We start from the raw sequence: 23,678 nt of genomic DNA, 5'->3' as shown, positions 1-23,678 counted from the left end.
ACTCTCTGCAACAGCAACCTTCACAAACAGTACAGGAACTTTTCTTGAGGTCCTGTGGGCATTGCCCATGCACAAGGTTCTCAGTGCTCAGGTGTGTTGGGCAGCAGACCCACCTCGTCCCCAAAGACAGAGATGGCAGTTCAGGCACGTTGCGAGTGGACCTTTGCTAGTTAACATCTGTAAACTTTGGACATGACAGAGTCAGAAATCAGCGCTACCAAGAAATGAAAGATGGTCATGCCTTTTTATCACATTAAAAAATAAGTAGCTTCTAAGAGCATCCAGAAGCTTAAGCATGAATGTTTTTGCTTCCTGGGTATGTGCATTTATTTATTTATTTATTTATTTTTAATTTATTCTTTCCCCCCAGCTTTCATTGCTTTCCCTGATATATGCACTCGAACCAACCAAAACTGTGGTAGCTGTCAATGAGACATTGAGCTGTCAATGTAATGAGAAGGCAAGCTGAGCTCTCCTAATCCCAATAGCTGCCCTGCTGCATGGGCAAAGGAACAATATTTCCCCCCCTGGCTAAGCTGTCTGGCATGGTTTTTCCTTGCAATATACTTACGCTCCTCCTGAACGAAAATTCGTCCCCTAGTAACATCACTTGCCTTTAAAACACCACCCTTATTTTAGCATGATTGAGCAAGACTAGCTTCAACTCAAAGTTAAAGCTATTGGAGAGGGCCCTAAATATTGTAATCCATCACACAGCATAGTCTGAATGCTAAGGGACTCGACAGGAAAATGCATAATTATTTGTGAACTTGAAAAATTAGACACATATATACGCTAAAAAAATGCACAGCTACTCAGTCTCATCTGCTTAACCATTAATTAAAGTTGCTTAATCACATCCTGAACTTTGCTAAAAATCAGTAATTCTACCCTCTGAATACCGTACAGAAAATATTATATTCATTGTTTGTCAACATGCCCAACTGTGGCTTTATTTTTACTTTATATTTTATTTATTTTAATATAAGCAAGGACATTGGGAAGTGTAGAAAAATTTGTGTCTCTCCACAAATGCCAGAGGTAAATATTATTTTTCAAAAATGTCTAGAAAGAAAAGGCTAAGACCAAGGGAGGAATGTAAACAGCTTCATGCATAAAATCCCTCCAATATAAAGTTAAGGCCAGGAGAAGGGTTATACAGCTAATACATATTAAAACAAATGGAAAACACTCACTAATCAATTCCTTGAAAATGACTGCTGGGCTTACATATAAAATCACTGATATTCTCCTTTTAAATTCCTATAGTAATTAAGAAATGCCCATTCTTTCAGAAGAGGCCAAAGGATTCTTCACAGCTTCAAAATAAAAATGAAGCCATTTCAAAGAGAAAATGACTGATCCACCTAATAAGAAGAGCTTTATAACAGATTGAACAAAATGATAGCTATGCAATTGGAAATTTCTACTAATAAATGTCTGATTTATGCATCTCTTGGTCTACTGGAAGACAATTACTTACTTTTTTAATATATTATTTCTTGCCATCTAATTAATTTGCTAATGATTCCGTTTACAAAAAGGGCTGGAGGCTACAATAAATCTGACTGCACTTTGTAATTTGGCGTCAGATTTCTCTTAAAATATGAATAAGAATGAAAAAAGGCCATGCTGACCATTGAAATTTGACCTCCAGTACAACGTGGATGAAGCAAAGACTGAAGCCTTTAAGCTTATGGCTTTATTAGACTATGGTGCCATTAAATACCTGCATTAATGGCTTGCATGATGGAGTAGGGAGAATGTCCTTGACCTCTACGTGTATGTCTGAGAAGAACAAGGGAAGCCAACATGATCTTCACTAACAGAAGCGATGACTTGAGACAGGTCACAACTTGGCAAAGGCAAAGCACTACATTCAGTCACTGTTTCCTGCTCTACCTGACAGCCCCTGGTTAGATTAATGTGTCTTGTTGGGGCCTTTGGTCAAAAGAGGTGAGAAGCACCTGGAGATAAAGCTGCAAGAATGATTGCAAGCCTAGAAAGCATGAGTTGTGCGTAAAGCTCAAAAGCAAATTAATTTTCTCTAAAGAATAAAGTACTCCAGGTTAATGTGATAAGAGTTTTCAAATCTGTAAATCTTACTGCAGGAGAAGTCAAGAAATTGCCTCCAAGTCCTTCTGGCACAAGAAGGACAAGAAACAACAGGCAAGATATTAATGTTATTATGTTAAATACTAGGAAAACCTTGCAAGTTAAGTAGAGGCAACCATGGGAATAAGTTGCATTGGGCACGTGCAGCACACACTAAAGGCTTTCGACAAGAGGTTAAGGGCAAATTGGTCAGAAATGTTTTGGTATCTCTGATTTTGCCATGTGCCATGAAAAGGGAGTGCATGATCTCCTTTGGTCCCTTCCAGCCCTATGTTTAATGAACATATGCTTGAAATATGTGCTTTAGGCATCACCCACTTCCGCAAACCTGCTAAACATTCAAACTCGCAACTAAATATTTTGTCAAGTAAGGGCTAAATGTCCTTAAGCTGCCTGTGGCTACGGCTGCCTTCAGGCTGTCCTTGTCCATGTGCTCCTCACAGACACGCACAGCGACTAAGTCACTCCTAAGTTGCATACGTGCTGAGACGGTGGAAAAGTCCATTGTTTTGGATGGGCAAATCTGAATATGTGACTGGCCTAAAATGTGAGCAAAGATGTTCAACTGAAACAGAGTCTCCAACAAGCCTCAATCATCATATTCACCAACTTACTCTGCAGCCATAATGAATCTAACCCTGTATGCTCACATACTCTGGCACATTCATTTCTAAGCTGTACAAAGCAATCTATGCTTAAATCCAGAGCACCTGACCTGGGGCAGATGGTTAGAAACACAGATGTTCCAATTAAAAGCAAAGAAAAGGACAAGAGCAGTAAAGTTGAGATTGCTTTGAAGGCTTGGGACACTTGACAAGCACCTTAGGCCTCTGCAAAAGGGTGCTCTGAAGGCTATGAGCATGAGATGACACATTTATTCACTATCATACTGTACTATGGAGGCATAAATTCTGAAGATCAAATACTAGCTACCAAAATGAAGGTAAAGTAAGTGGAGGCCCCTACCACTTGCTCAATCTGCTATCAATCTGCCTGGGAAAAGGCAAACTAAAGCCATAGCAACATCCAGTCCCCTTTGCAGATGCTCATATACCACGCTGATGAGGACCAGCAAGGAAGCTCCTGAGCACAAACAAACAAAAAAGAACAAAAAAAGAAAAAAAAATCATAGATAGGTAGGTCAGTTATTCCAACCGAGAGGTCTAGTGATCTTATTTGCTTTCTCCTGTGCTAAGGGAGGTGGCCAAGAGAGCAGGTGCAGGGAGACACGTCCTGGGGTAGCTTGTACCTACTTGGCAGGCTCTCCAGCAGCTGATGAGGGTGGTTCTAGGAATGCGACCCTGGCTGTCCCAGGGCAGGCGGCCTATTCATCAGCTACATTTTGAGGATCTGGAATCGCACTGCTTGTCTTGCAAAAAGAGAAATGCCTTTATTTTATCTACCTCAGGCCACTTGTTGGTTTTATAAACATGCATTTGGAGCTACAAAAACAGGATGGTCTATGCAGGGAGGGAAGTGTTAAGAAGCTGTCTGAGGATGACACAGTGCATCCTTTTCAAGGGTGATCAATGCAAAGAAAAATACTTTTCTTTTTCTCTCTTTTTTTTTTTTTGTGCCAGTTTAATGTCCTCAGAGCTAACTGCAACACAGACAGTGAAGAAAGAAGGAAGACTTGGCCTTTTGACAGAAAATGGACTTAGTGTGGTTACAACAAGCCATCTGCTAAAGCTAACCATAGAAGAAGTCAAGTTAAGGATGAAGAAGAACCACATCCATAATGACAAGACATGATATTAAGGGGCATCAACTAATCCCCCAAATTGAGCCAACTCTGGAAAAAAAATGTAGCAAGCACAAACATGACAAAAATTACTCTTGACACAGCTGGATAAATAAAACTACCTAGGAAAGGTCCCGTTAAAATGCACAAAAATTTGTCACCATGCTGCACATGTAAGTTTTTCTTGTCACAGGAGCAAAACCAACACAAAAAGATACTTCCATGGATAAGAGCCATAGAAACGAAAATTATTTAAATCACTGTCTCGCCCAGGAGACAAGACAGATTTAAATATGTCTGCATTTAACTTCATCCAAAAGACAAACTTTCACAGTTATCCAGACCACATCTGTCACTTAAAACGCAGGCAAATGGGAGTATTATTTATCCTTGGCCAACAAAAAACAAATTGGACGTTCCAGTTTCTACCCAGACCCCGCCAGTTGTCTCCTTGGAGGGTACGGAGATGCACTGGGGTGGTGATGCATGGAACATATGGTTAGGTTATAGCCAGTCTTTTCCATTCAAGTAGGCAAAATGCACTTTGCTTATTTGATTTTTTTTTTAACTCAAGGAAAGCACAATAATTGGAATTTTTCTCAGGAACAAACTTCAACGTCCTGTGAGCTAACAAGCTACCGTGATACAGCAAGGTAATAACAGCGTCCATTCCTCTAATACATATTGCATCCCTTCATTTTGTAGCCTGAAATTACAAAATATATTTTCCTAAAAAAAGACAGCAGCAAGGGATAGTGATCCCATATGCCGTTTCGACAAAAATAGTCTTTTCTCGCCTTAATAACAATCTCGCTTGCCAATGCTCAGCCTGGAGATGGCAACTCTGAAAGGCGCTTAGCTTTTTAAAATGGTAAAGGTGGGAGAATATTAACATAACTTCCCAGGGAGGAAAATTAATTGCCATTAAGTCAAACTTGAAAATATCTTTTATCCCTCTGCGTGTAATCTGGTATCATTTAAGAGCTTGCTACAGCCTCTTGAGCAGAAAGACAGGACTGTTTAGTGACACAATACAACCTTTTTTACTTTTTTTTTCTCCTACGTAACTAAAAATCATGAATATTTAAATCTGATATGTAAGATCTTCTCTGCCTACTTAGCTCGACTGTCGATTCTGAACTAAGTGCATAATTTTATCAGTCTCATTTCAGGTGCCGCAGTTTAAAAAGTCCTTCCGTAGACGATATCAGCAAGCCATGACCTTTTCCTGCATTTTTCCTCTATTAAGCCAACTAGGAAGCAGAAGGCTCCTCATCTGATTCCCCATTATACTCGTAATTTACCCAGAAAGATGACTTTAAGCAGCATTCTCCTGTTTGGAACCTCCTAAACTCACCGCTGAAGACAACCCCCTACAAGATGATGACGGCTTTTCTACCACCTATAGGCTTCTGCAGGCTGCTGAGGAGATACTCAGCACTTCCTGAAGGCTTCTAAAAACTTGGGGCCTCCTCAGATTTACATATTTCTACTTGTCTTCTGATAGCCTAAAACAACAGAGCATGCCCATTGGTGCTGTTTCTGAGACTTGGCCAAGGTTTCAGCCACAGATGTGATCCTTCTTACCACCACATTGACTTGGAAAGCAGCTGGAGCTACAGGCCTCGTGCCTTCAGCAACACAACCCAATTGATTTAGTGTTGCCCAAATTAGACTCTTGCTCTCATGCATCCTTGACAGGAGTCCCCTCTGTCTCTCTCTCCAATGACTATAGAAGGAGAGGGGGAATGACACTGTCCCAAAGCTACTGAGCTGAGCTCCCGTGACCATGTTCCAAAACACCAGCTGCTAATGGGGAAACAAAAATAGAGCAAGAGGAAGAGATCAAAGCCCTCACTGCATGATTTTAAATAACCTCTGAAGAGGAAAAGACAGAAACAAGTTGTCATTTAAATACCGATTTCACCCGTCACGTCACCGGCAATAATCCAACCACTCATTTTGCTGGTTTCCAAGTTCCCAGCGCAACAGAGATCGTGCAAAAAGGCACTTTTGGCTTCCGTCCGGCATGGGGATTTCCCCTCCACTTTTGTGATGGCAGCAGTAACTCTGTTTACTTTTCTGCCCCCTAATTTAGAGGAGTTCCTCACATACTGTACTGGTGTCCGGTAGCAGAAACGCCTCCGTGCTTGAGCACTGTGATGTAAACTAAGCTCCCTCTTGCTATTAAAAGCTTTTGCATTCACACAATCTTACAAATGGGTCGCGCAACTGCTGCCCTTTCTGACTCTTCTCGCTTAGCCCTTGTTTTAATAACAATAAAAAACCCACCAACAACTACATGGCTCTAAACCCACGCAGAGCAAAAAGCCAACCTAGATTTTGTGCTTTCTTTAAAAGCAATCAAACAAGAAATATTCAAACATCCTCCTGCGAACTGTAAATCAGACATAATGCATAGTTTGCCTCATAGTCTACAGTGTGCTTAACAGTCACCAGTTTGCTTCATAGTCAAGTAGGACATTGATCTCCAGACCTGAATTAGCAACTTCTTAGCGCAGATGGTGGACCATGACTCCACTTTTGGCCAACTAAAATCACAGGTTGCTCTTATCTCATCCATCAACACCACAGAAAGGCAGAATACTCTTCAGGTTATTGTTTAAAAGGCAATCAGTGCCATAAAAAGGTATTGTTTTGGTATAAGAACTCTTGGAGAGAGAAGATAGGTGCTCCTCTCCTAATCTAGGATGTACATCCTTTAGGTTTATTTCCCTGCAAATGCAATACGACTTTCTTCAACTATTAATAAAATAAGCCCAACACATGCTTCTCTGACAGTAATTCAGGTGTAGTAATGAGGACAAATGAAAAGACCGTACTGTTGTTCCCAGAACATTACACAAATTTCAGAGAAAAATGAAAAGATTACCTACCAGTTCAACTCGTCCAAACCCTCCAACTCCAAGGGTGTCAATGATGTTGAAATCAGACAGTTTCAGGTTGGCGAAGAAGGCAGCTTCGGCTTCATATCTGAATTTTTTTATGCGAAAAAACGGAAATTTCTTAGATGGGCAAACACGAGGACTGCGCAATACCGTACCCGAACAGCATGAGCGTGGAACAGCCTTTACCTGCTTAATTTCCATCTTATTGCTCACAGTTTGCTTCTAATCACACTCGTAGTTGTTGGTCCTGTTATAGCATAGCTCCACTTTGCATTTTTGGTTTTTTTCCAAGTGCGAAAAGCAAACGTTCCTAGTACATGCCTACAGTGCACAAGTCTGGTACTGCAATCCTGCTCCAGCTACCAAGCGAGTGCTACAGTTTGACATTTTCTATATATCTTCTTGCGAGGAGTGGGTGGTTTGTTTTGCCTTTTAGGATTTTTTTTTTCTGGAAGATCAAGTCTCTCTCAGAGATTTCTTTCATCTGCAGGCTGGCAGCAGTTTCTCTAAGTGTTTTATGGAAAAGTGGCAGATCATTAAGGTCCCTGGAGAGAAACCATAGCCCCCTTTTTTTTTTTTTTTTTTAATGAAATCAGATCCGATAAGCTGGGGGCTGCTGTGCAAATGCCTGCAATGAATGACTTCAGTCACATATTAACATTCCTTAAAAAATATCTTCACTTCTTTTCCTGCTATAAACTCACTTGAAGGAGAAATAACAGCCCAGGAGGTCCCAAAATCCCGATGCTCTCTCGTTAGCCCATGCGCAACTGGCTCACAACAGAAGTTCACTAAGCCCTTCACTATGGAAGCATGCAAATCTAACACATGCAAGCCTGCCAAAATTAAGCTTCCCATGAACACACTCATGAATATGAGTCCTCAAAAATAGCTCCTTGTCAAGGTTCACGGTATTTTTAGAAAGGCTCAGAAGGAAAATGGATGGACGGGATCCACCCACTCACTAAAGTTTGACATTCAGATGCCAGAGAAGTCCCTGTGCATGTAGCAACCTTTGGCTATTGGTGATATGTGATTATGTGGGGAAAAAAAGCCCCAAAAAGCATTAATGGGGTTATGGAAAAAAAGACATGCAAGGTGTAAAGGGGGAATTGGCTTAGAAGTGCACAATTTATCCGTGATGTTTTGCCGTTGACTGCAACCACAATGTGTTATTTCACCCAAGCATCGTGTGCTTCATTGGAGCCCTTTTTAGGCTCCAGCAAAGATAAACTATCACAGCATCAGCAATGATCGCGTCCGCACGACCACCTATCTATCTTTTTAATGGATCTACTCTGTCATGCCCATCCCTGTATCTAATAATCTAATTCAATAAGGGAATGACATTGATTTAGGGACTTGATCCTGTCAAACCACCTTTGGTATTTTATCGAAAACCAAAATGCCATTTTGAGAGAAGGAGGGGGAAAAAAATGTAATTCAAAGGTAAAAGGGAGAGGAAAAAAGAGATGCTGAGAAAGACAAAAGGTCCCATAAGGATGCCCAAAAGACAACACAATAAAGCGCTCTTTTATCCAGGGCCATGGGTGCCAAATGAGTTCAGCTTCACTTTATTATTTATACCGTTACCAGATCCTCTCAGTGACCTTGTCCCTGTGGCCTGCATCCGATTTTGGAAAGCAATCGCCACCGAGCCTGCTTTGAACTTGGAATAACCTTGTGGGACACAGCTGCTTATTGATCGCTTTATACTAATCGTGAGGTACATATTAAACTCGTAGCCATTTTTTAAAAAAGAGTATCTGTTAAGTGAAAGACATATTTACAGGTTCACTTCTAAATCACAAAAGGCACATCATTTTGGGCGTGACAATGCAATGAGATGGGTCTAATGGTCGTGCTAAATATGTATATGCAGCGTAGGATTTGTCTTTGGCTTTCCTGACCATTTAAAATGCATTTAATAATTTGCAATTGCTAGAAAGCCGAGAGGCCAATGTGGAAAAATTTCCTCCCAAGGTGAAACATTTGCTGCAAAATTTTTAGCCAAAAAGCTCAGTGGGAGCTGCAGAAGGGTCACATCCCCCCAGCAAAGAGTGGGTGGGAGATGCCAAATGCCAGTATGTCAGAACTAGGGTTTCCAAAGCCATACAAGAAAGACGGAAGGGGAAAAACAAATCTTTCCTTTGCTCTTATCCTGAGCGATTGCAGAGTCCTACAAAAATTGCACAGAGTTCAAAGCATGTGACCTGGGGGGACAAAACCAGACTGTTTCTGGAAGTGGAACTGGAAAGGCAAATGGAGGGTTACTCAACTCTTGGAAGAGCTACCAATTCTTCTCAATGGGTTGGTGAGGACCCACGATCTCATGCAGCAGCCACAAGCTCTTCAGGTTTTGCATGTCAAGCCATAGAAGCTGAAAGCTGATGGCTTTTGAAACAGGCCTGTGTGAGGCAAAAATCCATGAATTTATTATTTCATTAAAGGCAGCAACTAGGGCATTAAGTTGATTGGGTTTTTTGGAAATCTCCTAGCAAAAAACTCAGACCCGTGGTGTGCGGTTAGTAAATCCAAGTGCAATGAAGCCTGTAAAACAAATCGGATCCAGTTCTCCAGACACTACGCAACAGGCATCTTAGAATCAAAAGAAATGCATAAAATAGAGAGTGAAACAACGAAAATGAGAATAAAATGCATGCAAGCCTATCATATGCTTGACAGGAACCATCACATCTGCATTCTGCTTCATTCCCAGCTACAAAGGTCCAAGTCCACTTTCCAATCAAATTGCAATAAAAGCACAAGATCAATATTGTCTAAAGGTACACAATTTACTGCTGAATTCTGACACAGAATGCACCTGTAAATTCTCAAAAGCTCCTAAATCTTGAGGATTACTGTCAGTTAAATTAGATTTATCTGAAGGTGAATGGGACGATGCTGTGCTTTAATTTAAGAGTCAGCAGAAGCAATACAGCTAACATGAGTTACGCATCTCAGCCCTGGAAAGCCTAAGAATAAATCTCTTAAGTCGCTTAAATAAAAATACCAAAACGAGGTCAAGATCATCATCTGGAAATTCAGAGTATGAACCAACTTTTAGGCAGCTTGCTTAATTTGCAGGGCCCTCTCTAAAGAGAAGCTGTTGAGATCTCGGGAAGTGGGCTCCTTGCTCTTCTCAGGTTCATTCTCCAGGAAACATGGTGCAATCAAGACAGCGTTTCTACAGACTTCTAGTGAAAAATATATGGGACCTCTTAACCTTCTCCACGCTATAGGTGAGAATCAAGTCTGCAATGTGTTTCTTTAATTAGCATCACTCTCCAAAATCAAACCATCCATCCTTTCAAGGGATGAGGAGAGCAGACTAAAGAAATGCAGAGGTTTAATGATTAAAGTTGGTATGTCTATAGGAATATGCATGTTTCTGGGACAGGTTAAGGAGGCCAGCTGAGATACACGGGAGACACGTAGCTGTGGGAGATATGGGGCTTGGAACCATGATTTCTTTCTCTCCCTCAAATAAGATAAATATGCTCAATGAGCCAGTAATTAACATGAGTTGGGTTGCATTGTCCTTAGCCTGGATAGCAGCATCACCTGAGAAACCAGAGTTAAAGGAAAGACCACAAGAAAATGTCGCTGTACACGTGTCCTTGCACTTTGAAGGAGCAGCTCTTGAAGCTCTAACACCCAAGCTATACACACAAAAAAATCAGAATAACCCTAATGGAGCAACTAAAAGAGAAGAAACAAGGAAATGGCACAAGCAAAGGTTTGTCATTCCCCAACTGCCCGGTTTCTCCGAACCAGCTCACAATTCCTATTGCACAAACTAGAAGTGTTGGGCAACATTAGACATCTGTTACCAAACAGGCATCTCAGATGCAAAGCTTGGCATCTTTCCACCTGCACGCTGCCAATGAGATGGAAATTGTAACCAAATGGGACCCAACGATCAACTCCTGACAATAACAAACCTAAAAACTTTGGCTAAAAGAAAAAAAAATTTTAAAAAATCTGACTGCCACCAAGACAAACCCTAGCTATTTAACAGCTATTTTGCCAGCTTTATATCCCATTTTGTTGGTTGGCTGGTTTCACTGCAGCACCCTGACTGGGAGATAAGGCATTTCCACCAGCAGAAGACTTGAATCTCAGCAAAGAGTAGAGTAAACTGAACCACGGTGGCTGGATGATGGGCAAGAAGTCAAATATTCAGTTGCCGGCACAGTTTTTTACTCCACCTGCAGCATTCAGAGCCTGGAAGTGCCTGAAAGCAAATTCTGAAGAGGCATCAAAAGCAAATCCTCGTGTCTTTGTGGTGTCTTGGCACTCATCCTCGCAGAGATCCCACCCCATGTGCTTCTCCTCTAGCGTTTGCTTGAGGCGCTGGTCCATTGGAGTGAGCATGTGCTTTGGGTGGAGAAATGACCCTCAACAGATCCTGGAGTCACAAAACAAATAACCCAAGGCATAAACCAGAAACACCGGAGGGGAAGGTAGTACTATCATCCTCTAATGGTGTCATCCTGCATGTTGCAGAGCCCCCTCCCCTAACTTATTAACTAAAGAAGTGCTTAGCCTCAAATTACTCAAGTGGAGTAAGCAATGATAGCAGAGAAGGATGGGCTCTCTGCATAGGAAATACCTAAGCTTTGTGTTTCTTTCTCCATGTACCAGACATCTGAAGGTACCAGATGTCTATCCCTCTCATGCCAGAAATGCACCTTCGCTTTCAAAACATCCCTTTCGGATCAATGCTGCCATCAACAGGAATAAAATGTCAAGTAAAAGACAATTCCTTCACCTATTTTACTGTCAGCCACACCCAGTGTTACACAAAAGCCGAATTCGTGCTAAGCTCTGTCATGTTACGTGAATTTATTTAGCTTGTTCACATGTACAGAAACACAAAAAAAAACCCCAAAGATCAGATTCGGACAGGGCCATTTATAGGGACAACAGGACACCCAGATGTTGGATAAAAGCACTGGCACAAGGCGACCATGAACCCTACAACTGGGGATATGCTAGCACAACCATAAATATCATCTATTATATTAAGGTTAAGACATTCCTAGAAGGGATTATTACCTTTCAGACAAAAGATTTACTCGCAGATGAGGATTTGCTGCTCCGCCAAGGAACAGTGGTAAATAAGCTATTTGTTTTTCTTGGAGTCTGCAATTGAAAGGCATCTATCTATCTACATATCGCTATACATAAGTAGATATAGGGGGAAAATATGAGATATATAAAAATAACAAGAGAGCTTCACCTTGGTTCAGGTCTCCTTCTTCCAGACCATAATTCTGAGGTCAGCAATTCCGCAATTTTGGACAAGCTTGTGGGACACCACAGACCTTCAGAAAGTTCTCACTGGGGGCAAAATGCCGATCTGGATGGGCTGACAGCACATGCATGGACCAGCTGTAGAGTGGATCTGTTCCATACCCTCTCATCTCTGAGCTATTCCTAGGGATGGGCACAGTAGATCCGTTTACTACTCAACATCAGGAGGTTGGGTGCCAAACCCAGGACGCATTTGGGCAGTTGAAGATGGCCAATAAAATAACTGAGGTGCCAAGCTTGGTGCTGCCCTACACAACCCAGATGCTTCCTTCATGACCCAAGTCCTTTTCCCTGAGTTGTACAAAACTTTTGGATGCCTAATATCTCCTTTCTTTTTTCAGGACTGGCACATTAAGCTTTCTTTCATCTCCATGCCCAAAGGAGGAAGGGATAGGTGTGCTCAGGCAGAGGGAAGCTGAGCAGCTTCCGTGATCTGTGGGCAAAGCCAGGGCCTCCTCCCTCTGCGCACGGTTCAAAGGAAGGCGAAGAGCCAGATGTCTGTGTCCAAAGACCCCATTTTAGCACCTTCCCCCAGGAAACGCTTTCATGAGGCCTCACAGAAGGCACCACAACGCAGCGGTTTTTACTTGATGCCTAAAAGCCAGGGCAATGGCAGGATCTCTGTACTCTCTTTTTGCAATACTTCTTCAATTTTCTCAAATTCTTATCCTTTTACAGTCTTTTACTGGCTTGTTTGAATCTCCATCTGCAGATGCCCTGTCCCCAGTCAAGTGTCCAACGCACCTTTGCTAAACCAGATCCTGCTGCCGCAAATGTCCCAAAATAGTTCAAACAAGAGATGCTGCATTCTCTACTTCCCAAAACAAAGCTTGAATAAATTTTAATTAAAAAGGGGGTGGGTGGGGGGAAGGATGTGGGGTTTTCCTTCCTCTGCTGTTGTTTCCTGCTCTGCACAGTATTAAAAGATATTGCTCAAGAAGTGATTTATTTAGTTTTATATAAACCTATATATATCAGCCAATGTCACACCAGTCTTCAAAAACGGCAAGAAGGAGGACCCAGGCCAGTCAGCCTCCCCTCCATCCCTGGAAAAGTCATAGAGCAGCTCATCTTGGCTGTTGTCTCCAAACATGTGGAGGATAAGAAGGTGTTCAGAGTAGTCAGCATGGATTCACCAAGGGGAAATCATGCTGGACTAATCTGATAGCCTTCTATGATGGAATGACCAGCTGGATAGATGAGGGGAGAGTGGTGGATGTCATCTATCTCGACTTCAGCAAGGCTTTTGACACCATCCCTCACAACACCCTCCTGGGCAAGTTCTGGAAGAGTGGGATAGATGAGCGGACGCTGAGGTAGATTAACAACTGACTGGATGGTAGAGCCCAGAGGGTGGTGATCAGAGATGCAGAGTCTAGTTGGAGGCCTGTAGCTAGCGGGGTCCCCCAGGGGTCAGTCCTCAGTCCAATCCTGTTCAATTTATTCATCAATGACCTGGATGAAGGCACAGAGTGCTCCCTCAGCAAGTTTGCTGATGATACAAAACTGGGAGGAGTAGCCGATACCCCAGAGGGCTGCGCTGCCATCCAGAGGGACCTGGACAGACTGGACAACTGGGCGGTGAAAAACCTCATGCAATTCAACAAGGCCAAGTGCAAGGTCCTGCACCTGGGGAGGAATAACCCCAGACACCAGTACAGGCTGGGGACCGACCTTCTGGAGAGCAGCTCTGCAGAGAGGGACCTGGGTGTTGTGGTGGACAACTACTTGACCATGAGGCAGCAGTGTGCCCTCGTGGCCAAGAAGGCCAATGGGATCCTGGGGTGCATTAAGAAGAGCGTCTCCAGCAGGTCGAGGGAGGTGATCCTGCCCCTCTACTCAGCCCTGGTGAGGTCGCATCTGGAGTATTGTGTCCAGTTCTGGGCTTCACAGTACAAGAGGGATGTGGAGCTGCTGGAGAGATTCCAGTGCAGGGCTACGAGGATGATCAGGGACCTGGAACATCTGCCCTATGAGGAGAGGCTGAGGGAGCTGGGCCTGTTCAGCCTGGAGAAGAGAAGGCTGAGAGGGGACCTGAGCAGTGTCTAGAAGTACCTCAAGGGAGGGAGTGAGGAGGATGGTGCTGGCCTCTTCTCAGTGGTAGCCACTGACAGAACTAGAGGAAATGGTTGGAAACTGAAGCACCAAAAGTTCCACAGGAAGTTAAGGAAAAATTTCTTAGCAGTGAGGGTGCCAGAGCACTGGAACAGGCTGCCCAGAGAGGTTGTGGAGTCTCCTTCTCTGGAGATCTTCAAACCCGCTTGGACGCAGTCCTGTGCCACGTGCTCTAGGTGACCCTGCGTGTGCAGGGGGGTTGGACTAGATGACCTCTAGAGGTCCCTTCCAACCTTAAGCATTCTGTGATTCTATGATATATATAAAAACACACACATATATGTGTGTGTGTGTGTGTGTGTGTATATGTGTGTGTATATATATATATATATACACACACACACACACACATATATATATATAAGCCCTGGATGTTGCTAGCTTGAGACCAAAGAGGTTGCCTCATGGCCACTGGGTTGTATTTGTGTTTGGCATCAGCAGAGAGGCACTAAACCTTGAGACCTGGGATTACACCCAGGTGAAAACCTTATTTTTAACTGAAAAATGCAAGCACAAAAAGAATCTTTTCCTATTCCCAAATAGAAGAGAAGTACACAATCACAAAATAACCCAAAATACTATGGAAGAACAGGTATTTTTTTCCTGCTGCTCAAACACCACCCTCAATGTTTTAGTTTCAATGCAACCTGCCTAAAGCACAAAATAAAAGAGCGTTTCAGAACAATAGCAATAGTCATCTTTTTTGTTCTTTTTCTCTCAAATAAACCTTTGTGGAAATCACATATTTCCCTACAGCATTTCCTTTTTCGACAGTGTTTTCACTAGGAAAAATAGTTGCTAATATTTTTTCCTTGTAGGCCAAGAAGTCAGTGGAAAAAGATGAGTTAGTGGGTGGCAATGGGCATTGCTCTTGCCTTTTTGCAGAGGTATTGATTTATGCAAAGACATATAATGCATACAAAGACAAATTCCCTTTCTGGGACAGCAAAAGTAAAAACAAAATCAATAAAATAAATAAAATGACATGGCCTCTACATCATCAAGAATGGATTCATGTTCCTCAGTGCTATTTTAGCTCACAAAGAGGATTTTTCCAAATTACTTGGATATTTTCTGCTCTTTTCAGTATGGTTCACCCCCCAAGAAAATATGAATCCTTGATGGCCAAGAGCAAGCTTATCTGTTGAGCATTAACACCTGAGTACAGTGCTTCATATTGCATGATGACCCATCAATTATGAAACGTTCAATCCCAAGGCCAAGGCTCTTCCACCAGAGATTTCCATCCTGTATATCCATACATGTATGTGTATGCACACGTCTTGCCCACAACTCAAATATCAGCCACCAAGGGCAGTACTTAACGAGTCTGGCCCAAGTGTGCCACCATGTATCACAAACCAGAAGATTTTTGGAATGCAACTGGTCGGACAACAAGGGAAGAGCCATCCCCATTAGCATTGCAATGGGCACACTGCACCATTAGCAGGCCCCTCCTCAGTGAGATATAGGTAAATGTATAGGTAAAGTCCAGTTACAGCCACAAGTTGCTCAAATCACAGTTATCTCACTATCTAAGGAAGCTATTGCAACCTGCTAAGTGCATACCACAAACCCCAAATCTGCTTATTTCCACATGCAAAAGCTTGATGGCCCTCTTGCCTTAACATAGGACTGCATTGCTTGCATAAGTAAATGCTCACCATGGCAACAGCAATACTCAGATTAAAAAGGTCTGATTGCCTTTTTTTTTTTTCCCCCCAAGTAGAAGGGGAACAGATCCATATATTGCTGATGTTGGGCATATTTATTTGCTCAGCTTACCCTGTTTGCATTAACTGCATATTGCTAAAGTCCCCCAGGGTCCAAGCAACGCGTACTTGTGATTTTGCCCAGCAAGCTGCATTAAACCATTTTTATTTTAAACTAGGAAAATTTCCCTCGCTACAGGGTCTTCCAGCTTGGTGACCCATAAGAAGCAGAGGGCAACCTCCACCGAACAAACTGCTCTTCAAGGGCTGCCAGGAGGCATCTCAGCAACATTTTTTGGAGCCTACTCCAGCATCTCAGGCAGAGCTCAGGGCATGATAGGACATGCTGCGGCAGATGAGTGAATGATACTGGTGTCAAACTCATGGCTTCTTCAAAATGCCCACGGAGAAGTATTAATTGACTGAGGTTACAGAAGAAAATCTCCCAAAGTGCTACAGCAAAACCATTGAGCTTTGACTGCAGAGTGCTGCAGCCAATACTGGCATAGCTGCAGAAGTCGTTTCCTCCCGTGCAGATTGCGTCCTAATTGGTTTTGGGGGGAAAAAAAGGTGGCATATTTGGGGAAGGCGGGGAGGAGAGGACATACCATAATATCCTACGGAAGAGCAGGAGTGGGCAGGAAGCAGATTTTTCCCTTACAAAGCAAGTACGTGTGCACACAAAGCGAGCTTTTGGTCCTGCTTGTTTATTCTGGCAGACAGATGAAACTGTGGGAAGACAGCAGCCAAACTGGGCTCCACGTCGCCAACTCTGTCTTCATATTCTCCTCTCTCAAGCCTTCTTTTAGTCTGACTTACCCTTTAGGTTTGTTTGCATCCTAGCTATGAGCAGCACTTTCAGAAGCAAAAAGCAACATCTTGGGCCTCGTGGGATGTAAGAGATGAGTGCCTACCATCACCTACTAGGGCCCTTTCAAGCAGAAGACAACTGAATCCCATCCCCATGCCATAGCCGCTGACATGGTCCTCGGTGTTGTGTGTGTGGATGTATGCGTGCCAAAGGCGGAAAGCCACCCTTTTGGTATCAGGTGGGAGAAGCTCAGCAGAGGCAGAAACTTTGTCCTGAAGCTTAAAACTCTACACAGCTAACTCGACACAGTACTGAGAAAAAGTGGAGGACAGGACGGGAAAAAAAAAAAAAAACATCAGAACTAGTGGTCCATTTAAAAAGAATCCAGAGAAAGAAAAAAATCCAGGTAATCTGGACCTGGAACTGGAGAACAAGAGTGTCTAGCTTTCAACAAGGCTTTGACACGATGAGAAGACAGTCACTGGGACAATGTCACAAACGCTATTGAGTAGGCTCTGTAGGTGCAGGCTATACCAAGTCAGACACTGTGCTGTGTCAGATCAGATTAGCAAATCAAATTATCAGCAAGTCACCCAGATCATCAACAGACAAAAATTCCAGGTCTAAATAGAGAAGCAGAGCGTTAGCACTAGACTTCTGACCACCCACAACTGTAACCGTGAAGGAGCTCTGACATGACCTCTGCAAAGAGAAGAAACACTATGCAGAAGAGTGGCAAACTATATATATTATGTCTGTCAAGCCTAAAGTTTTGGATGCAATTAATGATTATTTTAGGGAAGACCTAATCAGGCAGCCCAGGAAAAGACAGAACAACTTGTGACTTGATCCTGAACAACGTGTAGGGCCCTGTTCAAAATATCACCATTTTACAACTTCCTTGTCACAGCAACTATAATGTAGACATATTTAACATGGCTGGGAAATTGAAGAGAGATTTAAAAGAAAAGCCAAACCAAAACAACTAAACAAACCACTGACTACCCATGCATTAAAAAAATGAAGGAAAAAAAAAAAAAGAGAATTCAAAAAGTAGCTAAAACAGCTAATTAGGGAGATTTGGAGAGAGAATCTCAGTAGTAGCAACACAGGCAACTGGAAGTATACAGTCAATGTAGCACCTACTGACCATGGACCTAGGATAGGTCAAAAGGAAGCTGGTATGGCTGAACAGCAGGGTAAGTAGGATCCTAAAGGCAAGAAGGCATCTTTCAAAGATGAAGCTGTTTCAAACAAACCAAAAAAAGAAAGCAAAGAATCAAAACCTGTCTGGTTGAAAGGAAAAATGTCATAAGGCAGGGGAAAGAAAAGAACTTCAGAGGATATAAAAACAAATAATAAATTCTTCCCAATCACAACAGCAGCAAGAAAACCGATACAAGGCTGTAGGGTCTACAGAAAATCACGGTATAGAAAGAGCATGCTGAGAACAAAGCTATATGAAGAAAACTTAAGTGCACTTTTTACCCTGGGTTCAACATGGAAGATCTTGGGGACATCCTCTTACTTAACAGGGGAATCACCCGAGTAACAGCCTCCGACTGAATGCCAGCAGGGGACATGAGTTGACGCACTGAACATTAAGAAACCTCCAGGACCAGATGGCATTCACCCAGAAGTTCTCCATGAACTCAAGGTGAACTACTGAGTGTGGTTTGCAACCACTTCTGCTCTCAGAGGCATGGAAGTAGCTTCTTGATGGGATCCAGAGCCCTGATCCCTAGGAAGCCAAACATCTGTACTAACAGAATTAGTTGACACATGGATAAATAGCTGGGGAAGAGCCAACACGCCTCACAAACCTACTAGAGTTCTTTGAAGGAGCCAACATGCACATGGGCAAGAGAGATCTGGTTGATATAATTGGCCTGGATCTCCCAAAGGCATTTGACAAAGTTGTTAAAGAAATGAAGCTACCATAAGATAAGAAGAAAAGTTTTTTGTATTGATTTAAAAAAAAAAAAAGTTAAATAAAGTTAAAAATAGGAACCAGAGATTGATAATAAATGGCCAGGTTTCCTAATGGATTGAGGCCAACAGGCCTCAGACATTTTTAAAGACAGTTATAATAGGGGAGAATAAGTCAAACTGACAACATTTGTCAAGGCTATTTAATTAATAAACACAGTGGACAAAAGCAGAAGGTGGAAATGTTACAAAAGGACTTTATGATACTAAATGACAGGGTAATAAAGCTACTCGAATTTCCACCAATATGCAATGATGCATATTAAAAGAAAAAAAAAAGCGCCATTTTATACATGTTGTAAAAAGCTATGAGTTGGCCATCTCTACCTAGAAAACAAGATCTTGGTGTGGATAGTTGCATGAAAACATTGGCTCAGTATTCAGTAATGCTCAAAAATCACATTTCTACTCATCAAATTGAGTAGAAATTACTAGAAGGGAATGAAAAATAGAACAAAACAAATGACTGTACCTCCACACACACTATGGTGCACCCAGACATGAAAGACTATATGTAGTTACATATATTGCAATATGAACCATATAACTGACACATATTCCCCCTCTGCTCTAATCTCAACAAGACAATGATATAACAGAATTGGGAAAGCAACTGAGAAAAGTAACTGTAAGGCCTAAAAAGTCTGTAACATTTTCTACAGTAATGATCGGGTGCTTCCTCCTGGGAAGATGACAACTCACGTAGGACAAGAAAGGTCTAAAATGAGCGTGTGCCCTGGGCAGAAACACCAAAGAGTTATTTGCTTTTAACTCAGGAAAGATGAGAGTTGAGTTTCATAATGCCCGGTGGCTGAGCTGGACGTCTGTTTTTGTTCTACAAGGAAAGAGAGTAGCTGAGCAACCATATGGCTTGTCCCAACTAGATGAAAGGAAGTTTCTTATCAAACACTGCTTAGCACACGGTGACTATCACGGGGAATAAATCTAGTTTTCACTTCTTTGCTGCTGCAAAAGCTAAATACACTGCAAGTGCAAACTATGAAGTGCATTGCTAACATTGGATTATTATTATGTTTTATCATGTTATCGTGCTTTTTATAATTATCATAAAAACAAACCAAATGAGCTACTCAAACACTCAAGCTTGTCCTACTGCAGATGATCCCTTAGCTTGAAAAGTGATATAAATTGTGTCCTTTCAGGGAACACCAGGAAGCTGAAGGGCAGAAAGCTCCCAAAGTCCCAGCAGTTCAGCACGTGGTAGGACCCTAAAAATATTTCCTAACTCACTGACAACATCCTCGGTTCATTTAGGAGACGAGCTCATGACACCCCATGGGTTGAACATGATGGGTTGAACCATTAAGCATTCCCCAAAGCACACTTCTGAGCCAGGTCCACATGCTCCAGCGCAGAAACATCACTGCCTTCTTGACGTCTACTTAGTTCAAGCTCTACATTTGAAAAATTCAGAATAGAAGAGCAAATGTATTAACTAACACGGACAGGTGACCCTAAAGGCCCACATGAACCTAAAGATAATCAAGGAAATCTGCTGATAAACACCCAATAATAATTACAGGAACAACAAGTCAAAAGCAATGAGTTCCCAGGAAACTTCTTGGCAACCCTTCGTGGGCTCCGACAAGTTTTCCAGCAGCAACAATTCCTGAGAGGTACTTTCCCATACTTCCACTGGAGGGCAGAAATATCCCATGTTTTCATAAGCAACAGTTCAGCTCATTGCCACAAACATATTTGCTTAAAAGAACTTTTAGGTAGGTCTTTCCTTGAGGAGATATTCTTGCATACTCGAGCTTTCATTTGTATTTAGGTTTATTAGCAGCTCAGCTTTACAAATCAATGACAGGATATTCACAACATATCGCTGTTCTCCTACAACTTTATTTCTCGCTTTTCTACATTTATATGAGGCTGCTTTACTGAAAAGTGTCAACTACAATTACAATTTATCAACATTGGTTCTCTGTAGCTAGCAGGATGTTCTTGCCTTTCCCATGTTTCCCCTCACCACAATATTTCTAGTTATCCCTGTGTCCCATATACTCTAAAAATAACTACAGTGCATCCCAGCATTACGTTTGGTGAAGGTCCCTACATCACCTTCCTGAAATAAGGTGAAGGTCCCTTAGGCTCCCTAGATCCTTCCTTTAAGGTAACAAAAATGCTTTGAGGGTGTCTACATCCTGACCAACTGGTTTACATGCACAGTGGTTTCCCAGTAAGGAAACTAGTTTTAAGAAAAAACATTACAGCTTGCAGAGGTGACCTGGGAAGTTATGGATTGTAAAATGAACACTAAAATAAAAAGTACAATTAGCAGTAGCAAAGTCAATACCCTCTTTTTCCTAAAAGGGAAAAGGTACACATGGCTCAGAAACACACTGGAGTTATTGAAAGGGTCATAGATAAGGGTCAGGACGCTTGACAGACTCTATTTGATTTCCAAAAGCCATCTCATAAGGCTCCTCAGCAAGGCAATTAGAGCAGTAAAGCTGACAGGAGATAAAAGAAAAGGTCTTCTCATGGATGGAGAGCTGTTCCGGAGAGCAGAGGTCAGTGGCAGAGCAGGGACAACTGCCAGATATCCTGTAGGGTGTTGAGCCCTTTAATGCATTCAAAACCAGCCTGGCAAATGGTCCAAGAGAAAAAGGACAAAGTTTTCTGTTGACATTAATTATTCAGAAACAAACAAACACAAAAAGAAAAGGCAAAAAACAGGGCAAAAAAAGAGCTGCAGCAGGACCTTAGGGGATTCAAGGACATGCTAATGAAATGGCAAATAATATGAAATACAGGGAAACTGATACATGCAGAAAAAGTAATTGAAAGGTCCAATATCTGAAGATAGGCTCTGAGATGGTCGGACGCACTCAGGAGTAGGCTCTGAAATTTATGATAGTCCTCCGAAAGTTCAATCTCCAGTGATAGTCAAGAAGATAACTTGAATGTCAGGGTTTACTAGGAAATAAATAGAAGAAAACTTGCCTTTGCCCTGCACCTCTAGCACAACATACCACCTAGTTCACATGTATACAGAAATAGCAGCAAACAAACTATTCAGAAAAGTGCAATAAGGATTTCTAACTTCAGTTTGCTGTTTCTCTCCATGCCCGGAGCTGTTTTTTTTCCCCCATCAGAAAGCCAACCAGTCATCCAAGACTGATGGTCTCTATTGCATGATAGGACACAAAGCCCCAGGAATGACTATTTTTGGTCGCAACGCTGCACTGCAAACACGCATCCAATATTAGTCACCCTGCACACAAAATAACACATCAGAGTCGGACCCATATCTCAAAGAAGAACGTGCAATTCCTTCAAGCAGTAGAATTTTTTCCTCCTTCAACAGCTTTACAGAACTGCAAAACTGTAACAGTTTGCTCACCAAGACGATAAAGAGACCCAATAACACTTATTTTTTAATATATCAAAAATAAGACTTAGCCAAAAGGTAAAGAGCCACTTTTGGGTTGCAGCTATATAGCAAAACACTTGGCTTCTGAAGAAGATCGTCTTCCTACATTTCCCCACCACCAATGACCATGTTGTCACTTGAAACTCCCCAAAGGGCCTTAATGTCTTCTCCAGTTCCTGGAATTAGCATTGGAGGTTTGGAATTAGCTTCTAATGCTGTGACGCTGGATCGAAAATGAATTAGAGAAAGGGGCTGAGCTCAGCTACGTGGTAAAGAAACGTTAAGTGCAAAATTCTGCTCGGAGGCTCCTCCATGTACAATCCAGCTGGCTCCTGATTAATAACGGGAGACCCAGTCAAGGTCAGAATGTGTTTCCTAAGTGATACAAGGAAATTAGAGATGTCTGTAGCTAGCAGGGTAAAACAACCCCCAAATTTTAAAGAGGTATTAGTGTTTTATTGTATTTGGGAATAAAAATACATGCTTTTCCCCCAAAATAGGTTTTAATCTTTTATAAATTGCCCATGCAAGACAGGAATTGCTGTACTCATGGCATTTCCAAGGTTCCTGGGTCTCCCAGCTGCATCAACATGATGGTGGTACACCTCACTAGGGCCACGCAAGGTAGGACAGGATCACTGCAACCAAAGGACTACAAGACAGACATTTCTGACACCATTTTCAACACCAGCTGCATTTGTTCCTGAAAAAGCTGCTCAAAGAGCAGTGAAATGTGGGCCAGAGTCATTCTTTCATGATATTAGGCACTTCAGGGCCTAACAACACTGGCCTTCAAACACGAGGCCTATGTACCACCACTCACTCCAGTTGCTGAGGCAAGCAGAGTTGGTCACTTCTGGGCTCACACTTCTTGCACAGATAATATTTTCCAAATTACCCTGTTCTGATAGCTCCGTGTTTCCTGTTACACCTTCCTTGTGTTTGTTCCATGCTGGACCACACTAGACATCACAGTGCTACAGCTTCAAACCATGAGTCCTGTGACATCTTCCACTTAATTCTGTTAGTTTTTATGGCGATTCCCCATTAGGCCTGAACCAAGAGGTAAGAGGCTTGCCAAAATGCCCATCTCCTGGGGGAGGGTAAGCAGTTCAGAGTAGCTTACTACAGCTTTTACATTCTTGAAAGCATCCCGATATGTTCTGCATATTCCTCTAGAGTTTTAATAAGTGCCATGAGCCTACTTAGGACAACTCTGAATACAAGTCATGGGCTAGGAGAATCAAAAAGCCTAAAGACACCAGAAGAGATGTAGCTCTATCTGCCTTTCCTAAGCTTTGGGAACAAGTGTGAACACAGAGAGGAAGCCTCGGCTCCTGTATTCCCACGCTCGGATGTGAGTGGGAGTCAGTACCAACGAGCCAGAGAGATCACATTTCCCACATAAACCAAAAGATTTGGTGTCTAAAGCAAAGTAGCTAAAGCAGATGTCAGTGCAAAGCAGATGATCTTTCTGAACATAAGTTCAGAGGTCTAAGATCATAGCAGTGTTCTTTCAGCTCTTCCTGTGTGGGCTGGAGCAAGAAACCCTGGGCTTACTAAGGAA

The 23,678-nt window shown here is 42.3% G+C and overlaps 1 protein-coding gene across 2 annotated transcripts in view; it reads right to left on the bottom strand.

The window, feature by feature from the left end:
• The window catches only part of PRKG1 (protein kinase cGMP-dependent 1), a 305,135-nt gene that overhangs the window by 15,057 nt on the left and 266,400 nt on the right, over positions 1 to 23,678 (bottom strand). For both annotated transcript variants that reach the window (XM_010224611.2, XM_088525673.1), the window contains exon 10: positions 6,754 to 6,850. In XM_010224611.2, the coding sequence (XP_010222913.1) occupies positions 6,754 to 6,850 (97 nt within the window). The remainder of the gene's footprint in view (positions 1 to 6,753; positions 6,851 to 23,678) is intronic.

Source organism: Tinamus guttatus, unplaced genomic scaffold (genome assembly GCF_059628265.1).
Source record: "Tinamus guttatus ecotype Peru unplaced genomic scaffold, ASM5962826v1 Tinamus_guttatus_pri_ptg000023l, whole genome shotgun sequence".
NCBI classification, from domain to species: domain Eukaryota; kingdom Metazoa; phylum Chordata; class Aves; order Tinamiformes; family Tinamidae; genus Tinamus; species Tinamus guttatus.
The sequence above is the reverse complement of the archived record's forward strand: the minus strand, read 5'-3'. Positions and strand labels throughout refer to the sequence as shown.